General features: G+C 39.6%; 1 protein-coding gene across 3 annotated transcripts in view; it reads right to left on the bottom strand.

Annotated features, from left to right (window-relative positions):
- The window catches only part of Hdac9 (histone deacetylase 9), an 844,224-nt gene that overhangs the window by 197,799 nt on the left and 623,963 nt on the right, over nt 1-22,462 (bottom strand). For all 3 annotated transcript variants that reach the window (XM_042260715.2, XM_016002464.3, XM_076550778.1), the window contains one exon: nt 18,785-18,834. In XM_042260715.2, coding sequence (XP_042116649.2) covers nt 18,785-18,834 — 50 coding nt within the window. The remainder of the gene's footprint in view (nt 1-18,784; nt 18,835-22,462) is intronic.

Here is a 22,462-nt window from a genome sequence, read left to right as displayed (position 1 = left end):
CAATATAAAAAAAAAAGTTGAAATCATGTCTTGCATCCTATCTAACCAGCATGGAATAAATGTGCATCAGCAAATGCAGAGATGACAGAAAGTCCACAGACTCATCAAAGCTGAACAACACACCGCTGAATCAAAACTGGCAAAGAAAAAACCAAGGGGGAAACTTGAAAATTCATAGGATTGAACTAAAATGAAAACACAACATGTCAAAATCTGTGGGACACCGTGAAGGAAGTCCTAAGAGGAAAGTATGTAGCACTATGTGCCAACATGAAATATTGTAACATATCTCAAATTAACAACTTAATGATACACATGAAGGCCTTAGAATAACAAGAAAAACCAACAACCCAGAAGTACATGGGAAGAAATAATTAAAATCAGGGCCGAAATTAATAAAACAGCAATGAAAAAATTACAAAGAATTGATAAAACAAAGACTTGGTTATTTGAAAAGATCAACAAGATTGACAAATCTTTACTTTAACTGAAAGAGGATTCAAATGAATAAAATTGGAGATAAGGCAGAGATTACAATGGACACTGGAGAAACTCAGAGAATCAAAGGACATACCTTAAAAAATAAAAACCCTATAATCCATCAAACCAGAAACTCTAAAAGAAACTGATTAACTTTTAGATATATGCACTATGCTAATGTTAAATCCAGATGAAGAAAATAATTGAAGTAGACTCATGATACCTAGTTAAATAGAAACAGTAATTAATTTTAAAGAGCCCAGCGCCAGATGGATTCAGTACAAAATTCTACCAGACCTTCAAAGAAGACCATCAACAGTTCTCAAATTATTCTACAAGACAGAAATGGAAAGAGCAGTTCCAAGTTCCATATGACACTGATATTAAAAGCAAGCAAAATCAACACCAACAAAAAATAAAGAAAGTAAGCAGTAGATCAATATTTCTGATGAACACAGATACAAAAATTTTTAGTAGTATACTTATAAGCTAAATTCAAGAACACAACAGAAAGATTATCTACTGTGATCAAGTCAGCTTGATCCTAGAGGTGCATAGATGGTTCAACATATATAAATCTGTAAACACAAATCACCACATAAATAGACTAGAGGACAGAAACCACATAATCATTTCATTAGATGTAGAAAAAGCTTTTGACAAAAATCCAACATGCATTCATGCATGGTAGAAGTCTTGGAGAGATTAGGAATGCAGGGGACATATCTCAACATAAAAAGGCAACATACAGGAAGTACACAGCCAACATCATCATAAATGAAGAAAAATTGAGAGCGTTTTTTGCTAAAATCATGACCCAAACCAGGATATCCATGCTCCTTCTCATGTTCAATCTGAAATTTTAACTAAAGTGAAAAGACAAGTAAAGGAAATAAAGTGGATACAAATAAGAAAGGAAGAGATAAACCTACTTTTATTTCCTGATGATATGATTCTATTCATAACAGGCCCAGAAGACTCTGCCAGAAAATTCCTACACCTGACAAATATATTTAGCAAAAGTATCATGATAAAAAATTAACATACAAAAAGTGGTGGTCTCTTTATATATAAATGGTAACACACTTAAAAAGAAACCAAAGAAACAAAACCATTTAAAAACATCTCAAAATATTTTAGAATAACTACAACAAAGGAAATAAAAATATTTGTACAATGAACACTTTTTAAACACTGAACAAAAAGAAAATTGAAGAAGGTACTACAAGATGAAAAGAACTCACATGCTCATGGATTGGTAAGATTAATTTTATGAAAATGGCCACACTATCAAAAACAATCTAGACAATGCAATCTCCATCACAATTCCAATACAATCCTTTATAGAAATTAATTTTAAAAATCTTAAATTTTACTTGGAAATACAAAAGACTCAGGATGGCCAAACAATCTCAAAAACAACCATAAAAACAACAACAAAACTACTGAAGGTGTCACCATCCCAGACGTCAAGCTATACTTTGGAGCAATAGTAATACAAACAGCATGGCACCAACATTAAAACAGACTCAGTAATCGGTGGAATAGAATTGATGACCCATATATGAATCCACACCCCTACCCAAAGAGTCCAACAATACACATGGGTGAAGATAATATTTTCAGCGGATGGTGCTGACCAAACTAGAGAACATCATTTTCTAATGAAATCCAATCTTTATCTCTATCCCTGCACAATCTCAACTCCAATGGATCAAGGAGTGGATTGCTGTGGATATCACTCTATATAAATAAAACACTGATGGCCAGTGACCAGGCAGGAAGTATAGGTGGGACAAAGAGAGAGGAGAATTGGGGAAACAGGAAGAAGGGGGAGAGACACTGCAGCCACCGCCAGGACAAGCAGCATATAAAGATGCCGGTAAGCCACCAGCCATGCGGCAAGGTATAGATTTATAAAAATGGGTTAATTTAAGATATAAGAACAGTTAGCAAGAAGCCTGCCACGGCCATACAGTTTATAAATAATATAAGCGTCTGAGTGATTATTTTATACGTGGATTGTGGGACTGCAGGGCTTGGTGGAGCCTGAAGAGAAGCCCTCCAGCAACAGTGGATATCTGAGCCTATGTTTAAAATCATCTGCAGAGGAAAGTACTTTCTCAAGAGGATCCCAACATTGCAGGCAAGAAGATCAAAATTAATGGCACTTCATTAAACTAAATTGTTTTTATAGCGCAAAGAACACCATCACTTGAGAGATGAAGAACTTCAAATTTTACCAGCCATGAATATAACACAGGATTAATATCTAAAATGTACAAAGACTTCAAAAAACTAAACATCAAGAAAAAAACAACTCAATTAAAAATGGGGCGTAGAACAAAACAGTTCTTGAAAGATGAAATACAAGTTGGGTGGTGGCTCAAATCTTTAACATCAGCATCTGGGAGGCAGAGGCAGATGGATCTTTGAGTTTGAGGCCAGCCTGGTCTAGAGAGTGAGTCCCAAGATAGCTAGGGCCACACAGAGAAACCCTGTATCAAAAAGAATTTTTTTAAAAAAAGATGAAATGCAAATGGCTGAGAAACATCTTTAAAATGTACAACATCCTTAACCATTAAGGAAATGCAAATTAAAACTAATTTGAAACTTCATCTTACTCCACTTAAAACAGCTAATATTAAAACAAAAACAAAAACCACAGAACAAAATATCCCTGCTCACCCCCCAAAAACAATGTCAAATGTTCACTATTGGTGGGAGTCTAGACTGTTGTATCCATTATGGAAATTAGTGTGGAAGCTCCTCAAAAAGCTAGAAATATATCTACCACATGATACATCTATTCCACCTTTGGTCATACACCCAAAGGACTCAAAATCCTACTATAGAGACACCTGCTCATCCATTTTCATGGCTATTCTGTTCACAATAGCCAGAAAATAGAAAAAGAATAGGTATTCGACTGATGACTGGATAATAAATATGTAGTATATTTACACAATGGAATAATATTTAGCTACTACAAAAAATGAAATTATGGAGTTCCCAGATAAACAGATGGACCTGGAATCAATAAATACCTCTTATGAGGTAACCCAGACTCAGAAAAATAATCATCACATCTTTTCTCTCATTTGTGGATGTCAGCTTTGAATCTTCAGATTTGTGTGTTTTGTTTACAATACCCATAGAGGTCAGCAAATTACTAAAGAGACCTGGGGAGAGGTGTTTTGAGGAGGGGAGACTGAGGGACATTGGGAGGGGCAGGCATTCAGAGGAGGGGAGACTGAACTCACTGGGAGCATGGCTAGTAGTGCATGACTGTAAAGAAGAAAAGAGAAAGGAAAGCTGAGGTAGAGGGCTTGGCCAGGGGGTTCCACCAGGAAGAGAAAACTACTTTGATTTTCTGATTCCTTTTTTTTTTTTCAATTAATTTTTTCATTTATTTTACATTTGACTGCAGGCAATTTCTCCTCCCTCCTTTCCCTCTGTTCCCCTCCCCTCCCCCCTCCTAGTTTTTGTTCAGAAAGGGGCAGGCCTCCCCTGGCATATCAAGCTGAGGCAGTATCAAGCTCTTCCCCTGAATCAAGTCTGGGTAAGCCAAGGGAGTATGGGGAATAGGTTCCCAAAAGGCAGCTCAAGCGTTAGGCACAAGCCCTTGATCCCGCTGCTAGGAGTCCCACAAACAGACCATATTATGCAACTGCCACCCTTATGTAGAGGACCCAGGTTGGTCCCTTGAAAGCTCCCTAGATGTCAGTTCAGCATCTGTGAGCTCCTATGAGCTCAGGTTAGTTGTTTCTGTGGGTTCCATTGTGATGACCTTGACCCCTCTGGCTCATATAACTCTTCTTCCCTCTCTTCAACAGGACTCCTGGAGTCTGGCTCAGTTCTTGGCTGTGGATCTCTTCATCTGCTTCCATCAGTGCTGGATGAAGGCTCTCTGATGACAATTATGGTGGTTACCAGTCTGATTATAGGAGAGGACCAGTTCAAGCACCCTCTCTACTATTGCTAGGAGTATTAGCTGGGGTCATCCTTGTTACCTAACCTCTGGGGCTGTGGATTGTATCCTAGTTATCCTTTGCTTTATAGCAAACATCCACTTAAGAGTAAGTACATACTGTGTTTGTCTTTTTGGATCTGGGTTACCTCACTCAGGATGACTTTTTTTCTAGTTCTATTCATTTGCCTGCAAATTTCATGATGTTGTGATTGTTGTTTAAACATTTGCTTCTCACTGTGACTTTTATTTAGGAATAACAGTGCTGAGATATCTGCCACAGCCAGGCTGGTTCCACGGGCATCACTTACTCTCAGGGTGAGGATGAGTGATCTCAAATCAGAAGGTGTCCATGTTCTGTCTAAAAGGGTAGTGGCTATTGAAAGGATGGCATGGTATTTCTTTAGTAGTCTTAGCTGCTACACTGTTAGATGCAACATTTTAATTATTGATATTGATAAGAATTAACTTTTAAAAAATTCCAGGCTGAGCTAAACTAAACCTATCTGTGCTAAATATTTGTGCTGTTTATTTATAGTCAGCTATTCATTGGTTTGTTTACTTCACAATGCTGTGGACAGAACCCAGAATACAGTACATGCTGGGCAAATCCTCTACCACCTAGGTATCACCCCAAAACTTAGAATGCCACACTTTTACACCAAGTTTAAAAGTTCTAAAGCAGCGAAGGCAAAACCATGGCTCAGATGAATTGACTGGACTGCTTCCCGTGTAGCCAAGCTTAACCCAGGAGACTCCTCAGGGTAGGGCATTTGAGGAACTGACCTCCGAGTGCAGGAGGTATACTCATGATTTCAGCCTCCGTGTTAGGCTGTCACTGGAGAACAGTGTGTTCGACAGAATAAAAGATAATTAGGGTTTTATTCTGTTTTGTCATCCACCTCATCCTTAGTGATTAAAAATTATTATCTTTTATAAAAGTATTACTGTATAACAGATGGGAAATATAATATGAACAAATACATGTCTCTCAAGATGTAATAATTTGAGAAGACTTAATTTCACAGAAAAAGGACTTTCTTCCCAAACTGAACAAACAAAGAATCTTATTTGAGTATAACGGACACAAAACAAGGCAAAGCAAGATTATAAGAAATGTACTATAAGTATTTATATTTTTAAGTTAATTTTTGTTTTGTTTTGTTTTTCAATACAGGGTTTCTCTGTGTAGCTTTGCGCCTTTCCTGGATGTAGACCAGGCTGGCCTTGAACTCACAAAGATCCCCCTGCCTCTGCCTCCCGAGTGCTGGGATTAAAGGCGTGCGCCACCACTGCCCAGCATTGAGTTAATCTTAAGATGGCTACTTTACTAAATTGTATAAAAGAGAATGGCTACTAACACTATGTGTCATAGCATATGAAGAATTTGTATCTAGATGTTTCCAGATCCCTAGGACTTGAAGAAATTATGAACTTTAAATATACTTTTGGAGATAATTTCAGGGAGTCCTCCTTATTCCCTTCTAGTGGTGGCCTTCCTAAGAGCACCCTCCACATAGAACAAGCAGACTTTAGGGACTGTATTGACATGAATGGTAGGCACCTTAAGGACCAACCCTCCCATTCTCAAATTACTTAAACTTTGGCAAGTTCATTAAATGATTGAAGCTCCAAGAAAAATGGCGAAGACACCACCTCCTTCATAATGTTGTCGTTACGTTTAAATTCATCAGAGCACACAGTGTGCTTCAGAAAGTGTGATGGAATGCAGCAACAATAAGTACTCAGTAAACATTAACACAAAAAAGAAAGTGAGAGTTAGCAAGAAAAGAAAGGAAGGAAGGAAGGGAGGGAGGGAGGGAGGGAGGGAGGGAGGAAGGAAGGAAGGAAGGAAGGAAGGAAGGAAGGAAGGAAGGAAGGAAGGAAGGAAGGAAGGAAGGAAGGAAGGAGAGCAGGAAGGAAGGAAAGGAAGAGAAGAGAAAAGTAAAAGCTCAGGGCTTTAGTTCTAACATTACTTTCTGTTTAGCAGTACATCAAAGGACAGGAGTCATCTGTGAAGATGCTGGAAGCCAGAAACCACCTCCAATCAGAAAGCTCCATGTTTGAGCAACATATGGATCTAGTTCAGCTGGAGTTTCCTGAATGAATGTGGCCTTTGCAGGCTTTCCAAGCACATTGAGCAGCGCTCCATCATTGGCACTGGAAACAAAGCTAATGGTCTGCAAAGCCACACATGATAGAGATTAAGCTACCTGTCCTGAATGGATGTGATGGTATTTAAACTGCAAAGGGAATGACTTAGAGGAAAAGGAATTTAGGCACCGGTCTCCTTTGTAGAATCTAAATGTGGCTTGTTGATTTCTTTTGGAAATATTTCCAGAGTTAAATATAATACTACTGTGCCCATTAAGAAAACGAGTTTCCTATGAGATGGGCATGTGGCGCTTGATTGCTGCTCCAATGCCTTGACCATTTCACCCTGCACGCTGGGTAATGAACCCCCTCTCTTGGCACTAAGCAGTTTACTGAGCCTTTGCTGTTGTTCTGGGCTCCCAGGGCCATAGGCATGTCTGGAGAATTGAGTTTAAGCTTAAATAATGATCAGATGCCCTTTGGAACCCACTGACAGACACCAGACTCAACAACAAAGCCGGGCTTCATCATCACAGCAAAGAGTCTGCCTTGGGAGGCATGTTACAGAACAGCTAGCTGCAAATGAAATTAAGCATCTTTTAAATTTTTCCATTCTCCCAGGTAGCATTATTCTTTTAAAACAGCTATCTATTATGAGTCAATTATATCTACATAGAGCATTTTGGTTTGGTAATATAGAAAATAGATCCAATGTTTTTAGATTGTTAGAGTAATTCTTACTTTGTTTAACATATAAAATATTGTTTTTATTTTTTTTTTGACTAGCTTATTCTGTTTTAGGCCCTATATATTGAGTAAACTGATAGCTACAAGTCAAATTTCTTTCTTTCTTTTCTTTTTTTTTTACTAAAAATATTTTGTTTCATTTAAAGGGTATTTGAGAATATTATTATTTTTCTATTCTGAACCTTTCACTCTTAGAGAGAGATCCAGAAATGCTAACCCTTTGTTTCTGGCTATGAAGACAGAAGCGGGGGGAATAGAGAGTTCACAGAGAGGCAGATCTAACTTCTTAGCAGACTCAGTGTACAATAAGTCAAATGTATCATCCCAAAAATAGCTTTGGCCAGCATCTCACAAGTCAGTGGTAACGCTGTGGTACCTCCTAAGTGCTGGGTTTTTATCCATTTTAACACTATGAAGTACATGATTAGTTTCTGTTGCAAAAGAAGAAACTGAGTTTTAAGGAGATTAGGCAACTTGAACAAAGCTAGCTAATAAATAGCTGGGAGTTTTACCTATGTCTGCCTTGGTCAACGTATTTTTTGAGTCGTGTCCTCTTCCCCCACATTGAAGTCCCTATGTGTTTGCATTTGAAAATAAGTTCTTTAAAAGTTCTATAAGGTTAGATGTATTATAAGGGTGTATTACAAAGTGACTTGTTCTAACCATAATATCTTCAGGACTAGACACATAATAGAGAAGTAATCAATTCTGTTAAAATGAACTAATGAGCGTGAACAGTGATCCTATACTCATACTTTTCTGGTCAGGTTTTCACTGTAGCCGAAAACCTACAGTGTATTATCAAAAGTCTCCCTCCCCCCCCATGTTCAGGTCCTGTGGCACATTGTAGTTTAGGGAAGAGCTCCTCTCTCTTCTTCGGTTAGTGCGATCTGGGACTTCAGTTTTCACTTGCCCATGCGTTAGGCTTCACTGAACCACCTCCACCACACAGCACCCACATATCGGGACACCATGGTCACGGGTCTCCCTTGACTTCCATTGAAATTTCTCTCTCTGGTATCTGTTTTCCAAAAGGAGACAGACTGTCTAGAGCACAAGTCAAATCCCTCCCAGTAATGAGCTAATGGGGGTCTGCTCTCTCATCTCTGAAGAAGAAAAAAAGTATCTTTATAAAATCTTAACTTCAAATACAGGTAAGGCCATGCCCTCTGTGATACCCAGGACAGACAAGTGTTCACATCTCACTTTGCTTCTTCGGCAAAGGACCTAGCCCTAGAGAAGTTAAATGGTGTTCAGGCTTGTATTCTTCAGTATCCTGACACTCACAGAAGGGACCCTGCTTGGGTAGCACAGACATTACTGGAACACATTGTGAGGCATGCAGACTGTCTGGCCCTACCCAGTCCTCACTGTGAAGTTGGAGATACACCTGAAGCTGTGGTAATCAAGGCGTAGGATCCAAATTCAGTAAGTAGTAATTCAAGGCCCCTCATGCTTCCGTGTCCTCATTGGCGTTTCTGAAGATAAAGCCTCAGGCTGTTGTCCTAGATCAGCTTTCTCACAGTGTCACATTTGACCCTCGGGACAGTCATGGAATAAGGGAGGCTCTGCTGAACTCTATTGAGTAGAGGAAGAAACTGAAACTTGGATCCTTAATTGGCAGAGCCTTTGTATCCCCAGCTTTTCATAACAGCAGATTGGAAGAGCACATCTTAAAATCATTGGACTCTTCAGGACCCACTGTGCAGTGTCTGCCTCACTTTAAAACCCTGTGAGACCTCTCTACTTCAAAGTGACTGTCATTGATTTCCTCCTGGGGGACGGTGCTGGGAGTGTTAATTCTGGGCTAAGGACCTAATGTATTCCTCACTGTACTCTTCTTCAATCATATCTACAGCCTGTAATGATGTGTATTCTCTCTCCTCACATGATATAACACAGAAGTGTACATATTCATGTCATGTTCTGTTGAAACCCCGAGACGCTTGAAATAGAGCTGAGATGGATTTATGATGACAATGGGTGGACAAACCCACATATGTTCCTTCTTTTCTTCAACACTAGGAGGAAGACATGATTGACAGCTCATTCCCTTTGGATCACTTATAGCATATAATGCCCACACCTTAGCTTCTTTAGTCATGGTGAGATGAAAAATAAACAGAGCAGCTATGGGGAAGACCTTCAGGTTCCCAGTGAAAGCATGGGTATGATGAATGAGCACTTGGCTGATATTCCACATGGAAAGGAGTCGTGAACTACTGTCACCACTGGGAGACAAGGGGAATGCTGACAGCCTCACCACTCAACCACAAACCATGCCCAGGATGACTAACTGCTTTCTGGAAGTCCCACGGACCTTCCTGTGTGATTTCTAGTTACTCTTCATCTTCAGAAAAATATCCCTTTACTCTTTACTTGCCAGAAATAAAGGACAGAGTGTATTTGTTTAGGCAGTGGGGCTGCATCTTGACACTCAAAGGATCCTTACTAGCAGATACTGATGGACTCACAAGTATGTCAAACATTATATGGATTCTTGTAGGTTAAGAGGGCCAGGCCAGCTATCTGCACATCCCTGTTATTGTTATGCATAGTTTCAGTGAAGTACTTGTCTGTCCTGTTAAGACTGACTTAGAAACAGAGCCAAGAAACATCATTTTATAATCTTCTTATTGTTTTATTTCATCTGATGTATATATCACGTAAGAAATACTTCATAATATGCTAATCCTGTATTCAACAGATGGCAAATGTTACAGCCCTGTTTTTACAGAGAGCAGCTTAATAAAATTAAGCTGACTCAGTAGGTGTATGGAATGAGATTTCCTCTGCATCATCTCAGAGTTTTAGTCCAAGGCATAGATTTCTCAATGATAGGCTGTATACAGACATGCAATTCTTTTTAACCCCAACTGATGATGCATAGATTTAGTACTTCATAGTAGTTTAATAAAGAAGAAAATGCTCTTGGCAAAAGAAGAAATTGTGCCTTTTCTTGTGACTTGGGATATTTTCATTCAAGATAGGACCGTTGACAGCCATATGAGGTTAAAATTACGGCAAAGTATGAGTGCACAATATTGGGGTCCAGAGCTAAGAAGTCAGCCCACCTCTATTCCAACAACCTCTATTTGTGTGAATCAAGTACGTGGCCTCTCTGAACGTTAGTTTCTCTTTTTATAAGATACAAAGTCTTTGTTGCATCTTCAGGAAGGAGGTGCCTGTGACTATTGTGAAGACGAAATAGATGGAAGCTTCCCTACATAACTGCCATTTTCTTCTGTGAGGCTGCGAATCATCCCACTTTTTCAAGCACTACTATGACATGCTTCATTGGCTTCTCTGTGGACTCACCTCTAAAGCATCTTATCTACCCCAATTATTGATGGATAGTATCAGCACCAAAATCAGTCCTCTGGGCACAGTTCAGGCCAATGCTTTTTAGACAGAACAAAATTCTACATGCCTCACTGAGACTAAAGCCTGGCATATAACAGCACAAAGCATTTCTAAAATACAGACACCAGCATTTGTGTTCCATGGTATATGTTCCTATAATATAAAATTCGACTTAAAAATGGAGAAGTCAGGAGCTGGATCAATGGCTGGATCAAGTTAGAGCACTTGCTGTCCTCGAGGAGGACCTGGGCTCAGTTCCCAGCACTCATTTTGGGTGGGTCATAAACCCCTGTAACTCCAGTCTCAGGTGATCCCACATCCTCTTCTGTTCTCCACAGAGCCAATCACGCATGTGGTACACATACATGTATACAGGCACACACACATAAAAATAAATAAATCTTTATGTTAAAAACTGAGATGTTATTCCTTGGGCCATACCTAATGAAACTGGCTTCACGTTTCTCTGGTTCTTGCAGCTCAGATATAAACAAGGAGGAAAAGAGACAAGACAAATGAGACCAAAGCATAGCAAATGCCAGGTAGCAAGCCACAAACATACACACGAAAATGTCAGGAACTCCGCATCAGACCTAAAAATGGGCAGATATTAGAGGACAGTGTACAACGTCAGCTTGACAACTTAAATAAGAAAGTATATACAGATAACAGCCTCAGAGAGTGGGACCCGACGCACATTCTCAGACACTGGGGTTACTCCCACAGACACTATTCAGCCCAGATACCGCTTGTAAGTCCTAGACCTCTGAATGTCTAGATGAGTGTGTTTGCACCTACACTCTTCCTGATATTCCTGGCCAGATCTTTAGAGATCTTAGGATTTCAAGGTGTGCTCATCACTCCTTCAAACTGGCCTGCCACTCCAAAATCCAGATGTTGAAAGGAAGCCCAGCTACTCTGAGTTCTGGACAAAACAAGCCCACCACAGTGGTCCATGACTTCACAGTGAGGATGGGATGGCTCCCTCAGAAGTCTGGGTAGCTGTGACCCTTGCCTCACCTGCTGAGTTCTCGTTGCTCCTATACTACCTCAGTAGAACTCTCCATTCTCCAGACTCCTCTTCAAGTCAGTCACTAAAACACTCTGGGACCTTAGTCCAGCGCTCATGTTTTCTATTCCAATCCTGAAAAGGCAGCGCTTTCCCACTCTACTCCATTCAGCATGCCAGCCATGCAAGGCTCCACACTGTTGTTTACTTTTCTGCATAACATTAATCACAGACACACACACACACACACACACTCATACAATATGTACACACACAGACACACTCACACACTTTCACACAATACACATATACCCACACACACTCACACACAGAGACACATACACACACACTCACATGATACACATATCCACATACACTCACACAATACACACACACACACACACACACACACACACACACACACACACACTTAAACTCATATATACCATCATTGGATTCCCTCCCTCACTAGTGTTTAAGTTGGATTAGGATTATTTTTCATTTTGTTTAAGATTTTAAGAGAAAAACAATATCTCATTTTATATTAACTAAAACAGAAGGTTTGTTTCGCTAAAAATTGGTGAACATGGCCGGGCTTTGGTGGCGCACGCCTTTAATCCCAGCACTCGGGAGGCAGAGGCAGGCAGGTCTCTGTGAGTTTGAGGCCAGCCTGGGCTACCAAGTGAGTTCCAGGAAAGGCGCAAAGCTACACAAGAGAAACCGTGTCTCGAAAAAAAAAAAACAAAAAAAAAAAAACAAAAAACAAAAATATTGGTGAACAGAACAAAGCAGACCAAGCAGACCAGATCAGCTGCTCTCGGGGTGTGGTGACAGACAGACCAGATCACAGCCCATCACTGTTATCTACTGGAGTTTAGTTTGTTACAAGGTGGGGTTTCGTCTCTGAAATTCTTAGAGATAGAAGTATGACAAAGGAAAACTGTGAATGTGATATTTTCACATCCACATGGAAAGGATGAGCTGGGACTCAGTTTACAACAGAGCAAGCTGTCACAGGATTTCTGTCATTTGAACAGTTGCACTTCCTTTGTTTACTCTTCATTTCTAGTTGGCCTTTCATTTTTCTTGGGAGTTAGATAGAAGTGGCAATCAGATGTTTTCATGTTTAAATATATGTATACAGTCAGTATGTTTTAGTTTTCTGAGTTTTTATTTCATGGCACCATATGTGGTTTTTAACTAATTAATTAATTAAATGTGTATGAATGTTTTGCCCGTGTGTATGTAAATGCACCACATGAATGCATCAGATTTCCTGGCTGGAGTTACAAATGGTTGTGAGCCACCAGGTGGGTGCTGGGACTCCAAATCAAGTTCTAGACAACAGTCTTTGTCCTTAACTACAGATCCATCTCTCCAGCAGCGCACTATATGTGTTTCAGTTTATATTAAAGTTAAAATTCATCGAATCAATTTGCCTGCAGCAATTGCAGAGTTTACAGCTAAGTTGTCTTTGGTCTCAATATTTATAAATTTTCAACATTTACAGTAAATACTCGGTAATGTTATGTTGTCAGTACCCACCACTATTATACAACTGAGTATACACAATTATCATACTTTATATAATACTAGAAACTTCCTGAATAATAATTTTTGCTATATTTTTTAAGTCAAGGGCAACATGAGCTTTTAGTAGAATTCACAACATGAAATAAGACTAAACAGTTTCAGTATGACAGTCTTACCAATTTTACTTTTGCAGGTGTCATGGGTATCCTGCTAGAATCATTTGTACCAAGTGTAAAAATAATGCAAATCCAAATGCCATTAGGCAGAGGACAAGGAAAAGAGATATGACAAAGCATGACAAGTCTTCTTGTGCTGTGGGGAGGGTGCTGATGTTGGTTGGATGCAGAGATGGAGGGAGTACACAGAGTTAAATTCAGCTCAAGCTCCAGCTGCAAGCCAGCTTTGAGCTGTGTGTTAATCTAAGGGGAATGAACATTCTCGTATTTACTCCACTTAAGCAGCAGATGCTACCCTGCTTCTCTTTCTGCTGATATAGTAAAAGGCATTGTGCCTGGAGGGTCATGGGGTGGAAATAATATGTGATGAGATAGACTTATGATAAAAGAGGCTCCTCAGTCAAAATCACAACTCAAAGAACAGCCACATGTTTGGCATGCTTAAACATTAGGTGCTGTAGGGGGTTGGGAGAGGAAAAGCTCTCTCCCAAATGACAACAGGTTGGTGCAAGTGTCAGTAATACGGAGTGTCATCATGGCCCAAACAGTTATGTCAGGCTGCCTCGCCGGTTTCCCTGCATTCATACCTCTTCACTACACACACCTCACACAAACATCCGCTGCAGAGTGCTCAGCGTTCTCAGGGTCTAGCTCACGACTGTTTGCATAGCCATCTTTCTGCTTTTCTACTTTGGAAGTCCACTCAGCTGTACGCCACAGTACATTCAACCAAACCAGGCCACCACAGGTCCTGAAGAAGAGAAAACGTTGTTCTGTCTCCTTAGTCTTGGCAATCCTGGGCCTTTTCCTGTCCTCCACTCACGTCTGACAGCACACACTATACTTCTGATACACTAGTGCTGTGTGGAAGAGGATGATTCTAAATAACAGATCAATCCCATTCCTGACTGAATCTCTCATTACATTAGATTTAACTGTATGTCCATATATTTTTGTCAATAAACTATTCTTTAGTATTACACAATAGAAAAGAAAATTCAGAGCAACCCTTCAGATGGCTTGCCATGGAACTTTGTTCAGAGCTATTAGGGGTAATAAAGGTAGTGAAATACCAGTGCAGCGTGGTAAGTAGACACAACGAAGCTACTCATGTGGTGCAGAATGTTAGTTTTCACGAGAGTTCCTGTTTGTTTGTAATGCCTGTGGTCATATATATGTAAATAGACATAGACGTAAATTTGCTTATGTGAGGGAAGAGCATACATATCAGCTCTGAGAGGAAGAAAGAAAATTTACAATATTTCATCCAAACCTGCCTTCTGTACACTGAGTATTATTAGCATGTAACTGAAATGTCTGCAGGAAACCTCAGACCAATTGAAATGAGCCTTCAACCAATCACTCAACACACACAATCATTTTTCTTCCCTCTTCCCATCCCTAAGTAAGTAAGTAAATAAATATAATGAAATAAAAGTGACATCCATAAACCCTGCAAGTGTGTGAGATCCAGGTGCCATCATATAGAACACAGACAAAAATAAAGTTGGTAATAAAAGCTGTATTGGTGCTCCAGGGTCAGAAGCCTGCTGCTGGGGATGGGGTCTTGGTTTAATCTCACAGTGCCTCATTTCCTGGCCCATCCAGGACAGGCAAGTCAGGCACAGATTTTGTCTGTGCATTGTGCAGTTTCTCACAAGGTCTGGGTACTTGCTCAGCCTCTTCCCAGCTCCTCCTCTTCACGTCAAGACTGAAGCTGCCCAGTGGCCAGCCTTCTCTTCTGCATCTTGGCACAGGGGGCTGGTCTAGTGGAGGATAAAAGTGGAATTCTCTGCTGTCTACAGGGCTCTCCCCAGGGAACAGAGCATGAAACCCAAACTTATATAAAATCATATCCTGTTTGCAAATACCATATTCCCTCCGCTTCTCACTAATCGGGTCCCATAAACCCCAGCACAGCTTGAGAGTCCATTCCTCATCTAAACAAATGCCATAAGCCTCTTTATACTTTTACAACCATGTCAAAAAATAATATTGCCTGCCAATAGTGATGTGATTGGAGTTGCCTCCTCTGAGCCATAAAAGAAGCGCAGAGTCTGTTATCAATTTCTCTAAGTGTACCGGGGGAATTATGGGTCGATTCAGTTCCAAGTTATAAATGACAACTCAAAAGCCACAGAAGCGTTTGAAGCTGGGAGCTGATGACGACATTATCATAAAAGCCTGCTCGTCCTTGCGTTTGTGGTTTTTTTTTTTTTTTTTCTTTCCTTTTGGCCTATCAAGTGAAGAGGGTAAAATAAGGCTGAGAAATGACTTCAAGATTTCTTCACACAGCAGTAGGTCAGATGGCCAGGAAAATAATCACTATTTTTAGTGATGTACCCCGAGGAGAGAGAACTAACATGGTCTTACCTGGGCTATTGTTTCCGGAGTCTCCTAACGATCTCTTTCACTATACAATGGCCAGGGCTCAGAGTTGGCAAAATGCTCTTTCCAATGGTGGGTTCTCTTGCAGTGGCATTACTTCATAATTAGAAATGAGTCATGCCCTAGTAACTAAGAAAATGAGACACCAACACAAAGAAGTTTGGAAGCCCGACACTGTCGCTCCAAACGTTCTGGAGAGGACATTTTAAAGGATCCTAAACGCTGCTTGTCCATGAGTTGCCTGACCAAGAATCCGATTACCGCAAGCAATTCTAGGGGAAAATCTAATAAGAAGCAGAGGTTTTCTGATTTCATAATGTCCCAGGTCATCTCCTCAAAAGCCAATTAATCCATCAGCATTCAGTAGCTGTACATTAAACCCAGAGAGAATGAAGCTCTATGTTCAAAGCAATGACAGTTTACATTAAGGATTGGAAATCACAGAGTACTTTTGAATGGAAGGCAATGGGTCTATCTTAGATAATTTGAACCAGAGGAGTGTTTTAAGACAAAAGCAATTACCAAATGATTCCAAACCTCCATGGTGCATCCATAACTCTAACCTGGACTACTCCCGAGTTCATACTGGCTGCCTCTTGTTATGTTATGTCTGTGGTTGTCCTGAAGCTGAAAATATAGGCTGGTTCAAATCCAAAGGACCCAGAGTTCTTCCTAGGGCTGTATCCAAACTAAAAATCTAAGGAAGCAAGATGGCTCAGGTATGGTCAAGAATATGACTTGGTTCGTTTAAATAACAATAATAATTAATAATAATAATTATAGGCCCAAGATGGCTCATTAGGTAAAAACACTTTTGGGAAACCCTGATGACCTAAATTTAAGCTCCAGAATTGATAGTGAAAGGAGAGAATTAAGTCCCCAAACTTTTGCTGACTTCCACAACCCTATCTTGGGTGCTCCACAACTCATATACACATAAATAACAGACAAAAATTTAAATATAACTGCACAAACACACAAAACTACTGAACCATATAAGTTTGCCATAGTATCATCAAGTTAAAAGCCTGGCTCTGCTATATGTGTGCTCACATGCATACTCACGCGCACGCGCGCACACACACACACACACACACACACACACACACACACACACACACACATTTACCTGGGCCTACCCAGGAGACAGAGGAAAATGTGATAATGAAGTGTCTTTCTCAAGTCCTCTTTAGCCTTCTCCGGCGCTAGGAAGGCTGCCTGACCCTCGTGTCCTCCTACCTCTGCCCGTACACCATCACCCTCCAGCACTGCTGCCGCCATCCTGACCAGGGCCACGTCCAGGATAATAATGAGGAGGTTCTCTGTGGTCCAGTGTGCTTCCTGCTGGGTATACAGAGCCAGCAGGAGCAGTTACTGCTCATTCTTTAGGTACTTAGAGAGTTACTGAAGTCGTTCGAGCTGAAGATTAAGTTAACTTGGTACGGGTTTAGTGGGATGCACTCTTTCTCCTAGAACAGCCCCTCGGGATAGTAGAACATACTGGCAAAGGCAATGAGAGCAGTTTCAAAGTCATTTATCCTCTGCTTTTCAGTTGTCCAGCAAGCTCCCAGCACCACAGGGAGTTTGCCACAACTAAAGTGGGATGATGACTGTTTTGTGTCAAGGATTAAACAGCAAAAGTCGGTGGTGAGCTGTTAAGAAAGGGGCCACATCAGGTACCGTGAGGCTGGAGGGTGGAGTTCAGAGTCAGCGGCCATCTGTTAATGATGAAGCCCACGGAAGAATCCGAAAAGCTGCTCCACGGCATCTGCATGGGAGTGTGCACATCAGTACTTCTAGCCCTTCACCACCGGCCGTGTGATTGATTTTAAAAACTTCACGTCACTTCTCCAGAAACTCTCACCCTCCACACAGGGTGTCATTAATAATTACTGTGTATGGGCTAGAAAGACAACTGGGTTACTAAGAGCACTTGCTGCTGAGGACCTGGGTTCAATTCCCAGCACCCACAAGGTGGCTCACAACTGTATGTTACTCCAGTTCCAAAGGACCTGATGCTTTCTTTGGCCTTTTCGGGTACTAGGCATGCATGTGGTGATAGTCATGTGTGCGGGGACAACAACCATATACACTGTTAAAAATGACTTCTACATTTTCCTGGCTTCCCAAAACTCAGTTGTGATAAACTGTCCAGTCCAAATGGATATTGATTAGTGTTGGCATTTTATTTCCAGAGAGGCAAGATTGAGGAACAAGAAGTGATTCCTAAGCTAGGCATCATTAAAATCAAAACATAAACAGAAAAATATGGAAATTTTCTATATAAGACTTAGCAAAGAATTGTCAAAAACGTGATTTTTTTTTCTCTCTCTCTCTCTTCAAAATCTACCGATTTTACTTGATTTAAATGCCTTAGTTCCCTGGAAACCTGACCTAGAGTTATTCTGTCCCGACATGACTTGGCACTTTCTGTTTCAGAATGAAGGTTTGTTACTGGTAAAGATTAACTTTAAATAGATTGCAGGCTATAGGGTTTGTTCTAATCATCCACAAAAATGTAGACATTTTTCTTCATGTGTTGCTTCATCTGAACAAATCTGTCCTTGAAATGTGGTATAAATAATCCTGGGTCAAAAGTCTTTGTTAATTATTGAAGACAAAAACAACCTCAAGGGGCTCACACTATGTCCCATCATGCAAAGCACTTTGTGTGACTTGTATTTTCACCACCAATATAATGTATGTGCAGAGCTGGTGAAATTCTACAGAGAATGGAGTCCTGCTGCAAAATCACTTAAAAGTCTCTCCTGGGAATGTCTAACCAAGCTGCTCTCAGGGAATGTGTGTCTTGTCACACAACTTGAATGGAAAGGCCTCTCATTTGGTATAATTCTATGTTGTCATCATCTCGAAATCCATAAATCTGTTTTGAACAGGAAGCTCGGGATTTGGCAACAAGCTCAGAGGGTCACATAGCCCTTTCTGCAAGGCAATCCTCAGAAATCAAGGGAGAGTTTTTATAAGTTCATGTAATTTTAAAAGCAGTAACAAATTTATACTTACCCCAAGTCCACCACAAGGCAATGAGGAAAAGAACTTTCGAGAATCATCACCTGCACAGTGTGAAGATAAGAAACACAAACATTGTAAATGGACAGTTCTTACTCTTTGAGTATTTATCAACATATAGTATGCCATATGTATTCCTTATTAGAAAACTAATGAAAATTTAGACCAATCAGAGTTAATTTTCAGAACACACTGCTTGTTTATACATGCATACAGAACAAACTCAAAGCAAACAAAAACAGAAAACACACACACACACACACACACACACACACACACACACACACGGAATTGGTTAACTCACATGAACAAGCACATGTAAATAAAACTTGGCTTAAAAATTTGCTTTTTTATGGTACAAAAATTCTTCAAATCATGATTCCCAAGGGGCCTTTTGCTGTCCCAAGTGAAGATGCTGGCCTGAGCATCAGCTAAAACTCCTCCCTACTTCTTTGCCTTAGACAGTTCCCCAAGATGTACTTGACCTCCATGCCCTCTGACTCTCCTTTGCATAAGCCCTCGTTGGGTGGGACACTGAGTTCAGGTTTAAGGCAAATGCAGGGTAGGGGTGTACAATGGCCTGCCCAGCCCATTTTACCTTCAGGGCATTGGGAAATACACTCTGCATTCCTCAGAAAGAAAACAATTTTGGTTTTGGTTTTTGTTTTTTATATAGAATCTCATTATGTATTGCTGCCTGGTGCAACTCACTCTGTAGCCCAAGTTGCCCTTGAACTCCCAGCAATCCCCCTGCTCCAGTCTCTAAAGAGTTAAACCACCACAATAAGCTCAAAAGAATTTTAAAACTAATGCAGCAATACTGTTCATTATCATTTTAAAAATTACAACTTATGGAAAGGAACTCTGTGATCTACCGAGTTTATTTTCCAATAGGGTAGATGGTTCAAACCACAAGGTTTATAAAAATATGCACTGTCATTTAAAAAGTTTAAATACAGTACTAGGTGGTAGTGGAACTCACCTTTAATCCCAGCACTCAGGAGGCAGAGCCAGGCATATCTCTGTGAGTTCGAGGCCAGCCTAGTCTACAGAGCGAGATCCAGGAAAGGCACCAAAACTATAGGGAGAAACCCTGTCTTAAAAAATTTTTAAAAAAAGTTCAAATATAGTTTCTAAAATGTCAGTCAATCCTTTCTATTAATTTATTATTTTATTTGTATGTTTTTGGTCAGGATATATGTATGGGCACCACCTGTGTGCTTAGGATCCCCTGGAACTGGAGTTACCAGTAGTCATGAGACATCATGTGGGTGCTGGGAATCTAAACTGGGTTTTCTGCAAGAGTGGCCAGTACTCTAACCACTTAGCAACCCCTCCAGAACCAAGAACTTAGTCCTAGAAATGTATGTGTATATTTACATATCTCAGTCTACCTAAGGTTTAAGTAAGATCAAGTACATCAGAGGCCTCTCCATTGTTTGCAAATTTTTAAAAACATAACACAATAATAAGGATAATATCATTTGGGGGATGTCTATTGGTATAAACACAAACAATGTCAAATTTAACATATATCCTGAAATATTAATTGTGATTATTTCCTGGAATTAAGGTAGGGTGCTCAGTATCATTGGTGGAACCAGATACAAACTTCCACCTCACCTATGCTCCACTGATGATCAATGAAAAGCCAATTAAAATTGAAAAGAGGTTTGTGGTTTAAGTCTAAAGAGACTGTATTGTCACAGAAGAAAGCTTATTTTAAAAGCAATAAATTTTTATGAGTTGATTTTTAATATAACCACTGACATGGAAAACTATAGAGAAAACTCATGCATAAATGAAAACATCCAAGTAGGTAGAGATACTCCCTCTTAATAAACAAAAAATTGAGTTGTAGCTCAATGACAGAGCATTTGCCTGGAATGCACAAAGCCTTGGGTTGATATAATAGTACTACAATTGGAATACTGGCACCAGTAAATGACACTTGAAAACAAAACACTATAGGAAACTTAGGGACAGGAAACAGACTCTTGAAATCTGTTCTCTGATCACAGTGCCATTGCACAAAATTACTGACACATGAACAAGTGAGCGCGCACACACAAATAAATCAATAAATACTTCTGCATAACACTGCAGAAGGGTAATTTTTTTTAATATTGTTATTATTAACAAGGGGATTGATGTATCCCTGAGTATTTTGCAAGAGTAGATCCATATCTCAAATGTGAATTAAAAACATTTTTAATATCTGAACTCATTATCTATGAGCAAGTAATAGAGGTAAAGAAACTGTTGTAATGCAATAAAGTACTTTAAAGAAGTTATGTAAAAATTCATTAAACTCTAAGGTAATAAGGGAAATAAATGTATTTAATGATGTTTAAACCTTATTTAGTTATATGATAATAAAAATGAAATAAGTAATTGATAATTTTAATTTAGTTGTGTGAAAGAAATTTACTTTACTTACTGAAATTATCGCTTAATAGCACTATATTAACTTATCTGTGGACTAAAATCTGAAAGCCAGGAGGTAATCGAAAATAGCAATAATAATGGGTGATACCTTAATGCCAGAGAAAATCTTCTACTAGAAACTAGTGAAGGTAATATTTTCAAAGTATCATCATATAAGGCCCAGAGTATCTAAGTAGATAAATGGGTATCACAATAAAATCTAATTATTTTGTAACCCATAGATGTCTTTTAAGATATAAAGACTGGTCAGTCTGGTCATATTGAATTTTTATTTAAATCTTCCTTCTAATCCTAAAACATAATCATCCAGAGCCTAGTATCAATTTTGAGTTAGAAGTGATGCCTCCCTTTTTTTTTTTTTTGGAAGGATTGGGAAGTCCAAAAGTTGCAAGGGACTGAACAGGATGGATGAAGTAGACAGAGCATCTTGAGTCTGAGTTTCTACAAACAGAATAGCATCATTCCAGTCTATTTGAAACAAAAAAAATTACAAGCTACAATAATGCAAATTCCACAAAATATCTAATGCAACCTTTTAAGAGAACCTGGTAATCTACTGAGAGCTGGAACTGAAGAAGATCAGCTGTACTTTTCATTCTCCAGACAAGCTCAAGGAGTTCTGAGTGCTCAATGTTGACCATAGTGGCTGACCCAAAGGCTTCAGAGAATGTAGCAGCCCTGTGCTTCCTGAACTAGGATAGCCCATACTGAAAATGTCGCCTTGATCAACATAGTTATCTGCAATTCATAAATAAAAGTATAATGTTGTCCAAGTTCAAAACTCACTTCATTAATTAATGTCTTTGTTCTTCAGGTGTGGGATGGTGGTTCCTAAGGAGGACTGCATACATCAATTCGTGCTCACTAATGTTTACAGCCTGAGCAATCCTCGTCGGTTCCAATGAAGCCCCAGAGCAGGTAGTTTAATGACTACCGTGATTACACTCTGGAGCATATTTTCTAAAAATAGGGAAGGTGAAGCTTCTACCTTTATCAAATTAAAAGATAGACATGTCTCTGCTTAAATACTTGAATAGTGTGTCTGTATGTTCAAAGTATGATTTTACCCAAATACAAAGACCTAGATATGGTGGCAGGCTCTTGAGATGCTGAGCGGGGAGAACCATGAGCTCAAAGCCAAACTGAGCTACATACACAGAACCAAGAAAAAGAACCACGAAAAATTATTTAAACTATAGATATTTAAATTGACTTATTTGTATT

Source organism: Peromyscus maniculatus, chromosome 14, assembly GCF_049852395.1.
Source record: "Peromyscus maniculatus bairdii isolate BWxNUB_F1_BW_parent chromosome 14, HU_Pman_BW_mat_3.1, whole genome shotgun sequence".
NCBI lineage: Eukaryota > Metazoa > Chordata > Mammalia > Rodentia > Cricetidae > Peromyscus > Peromyscus maniculatus.
Note: the sequence above shows the minus strand (reverse complement) of the source record. Positions and strands in the feature narration are given on the sequence as shown.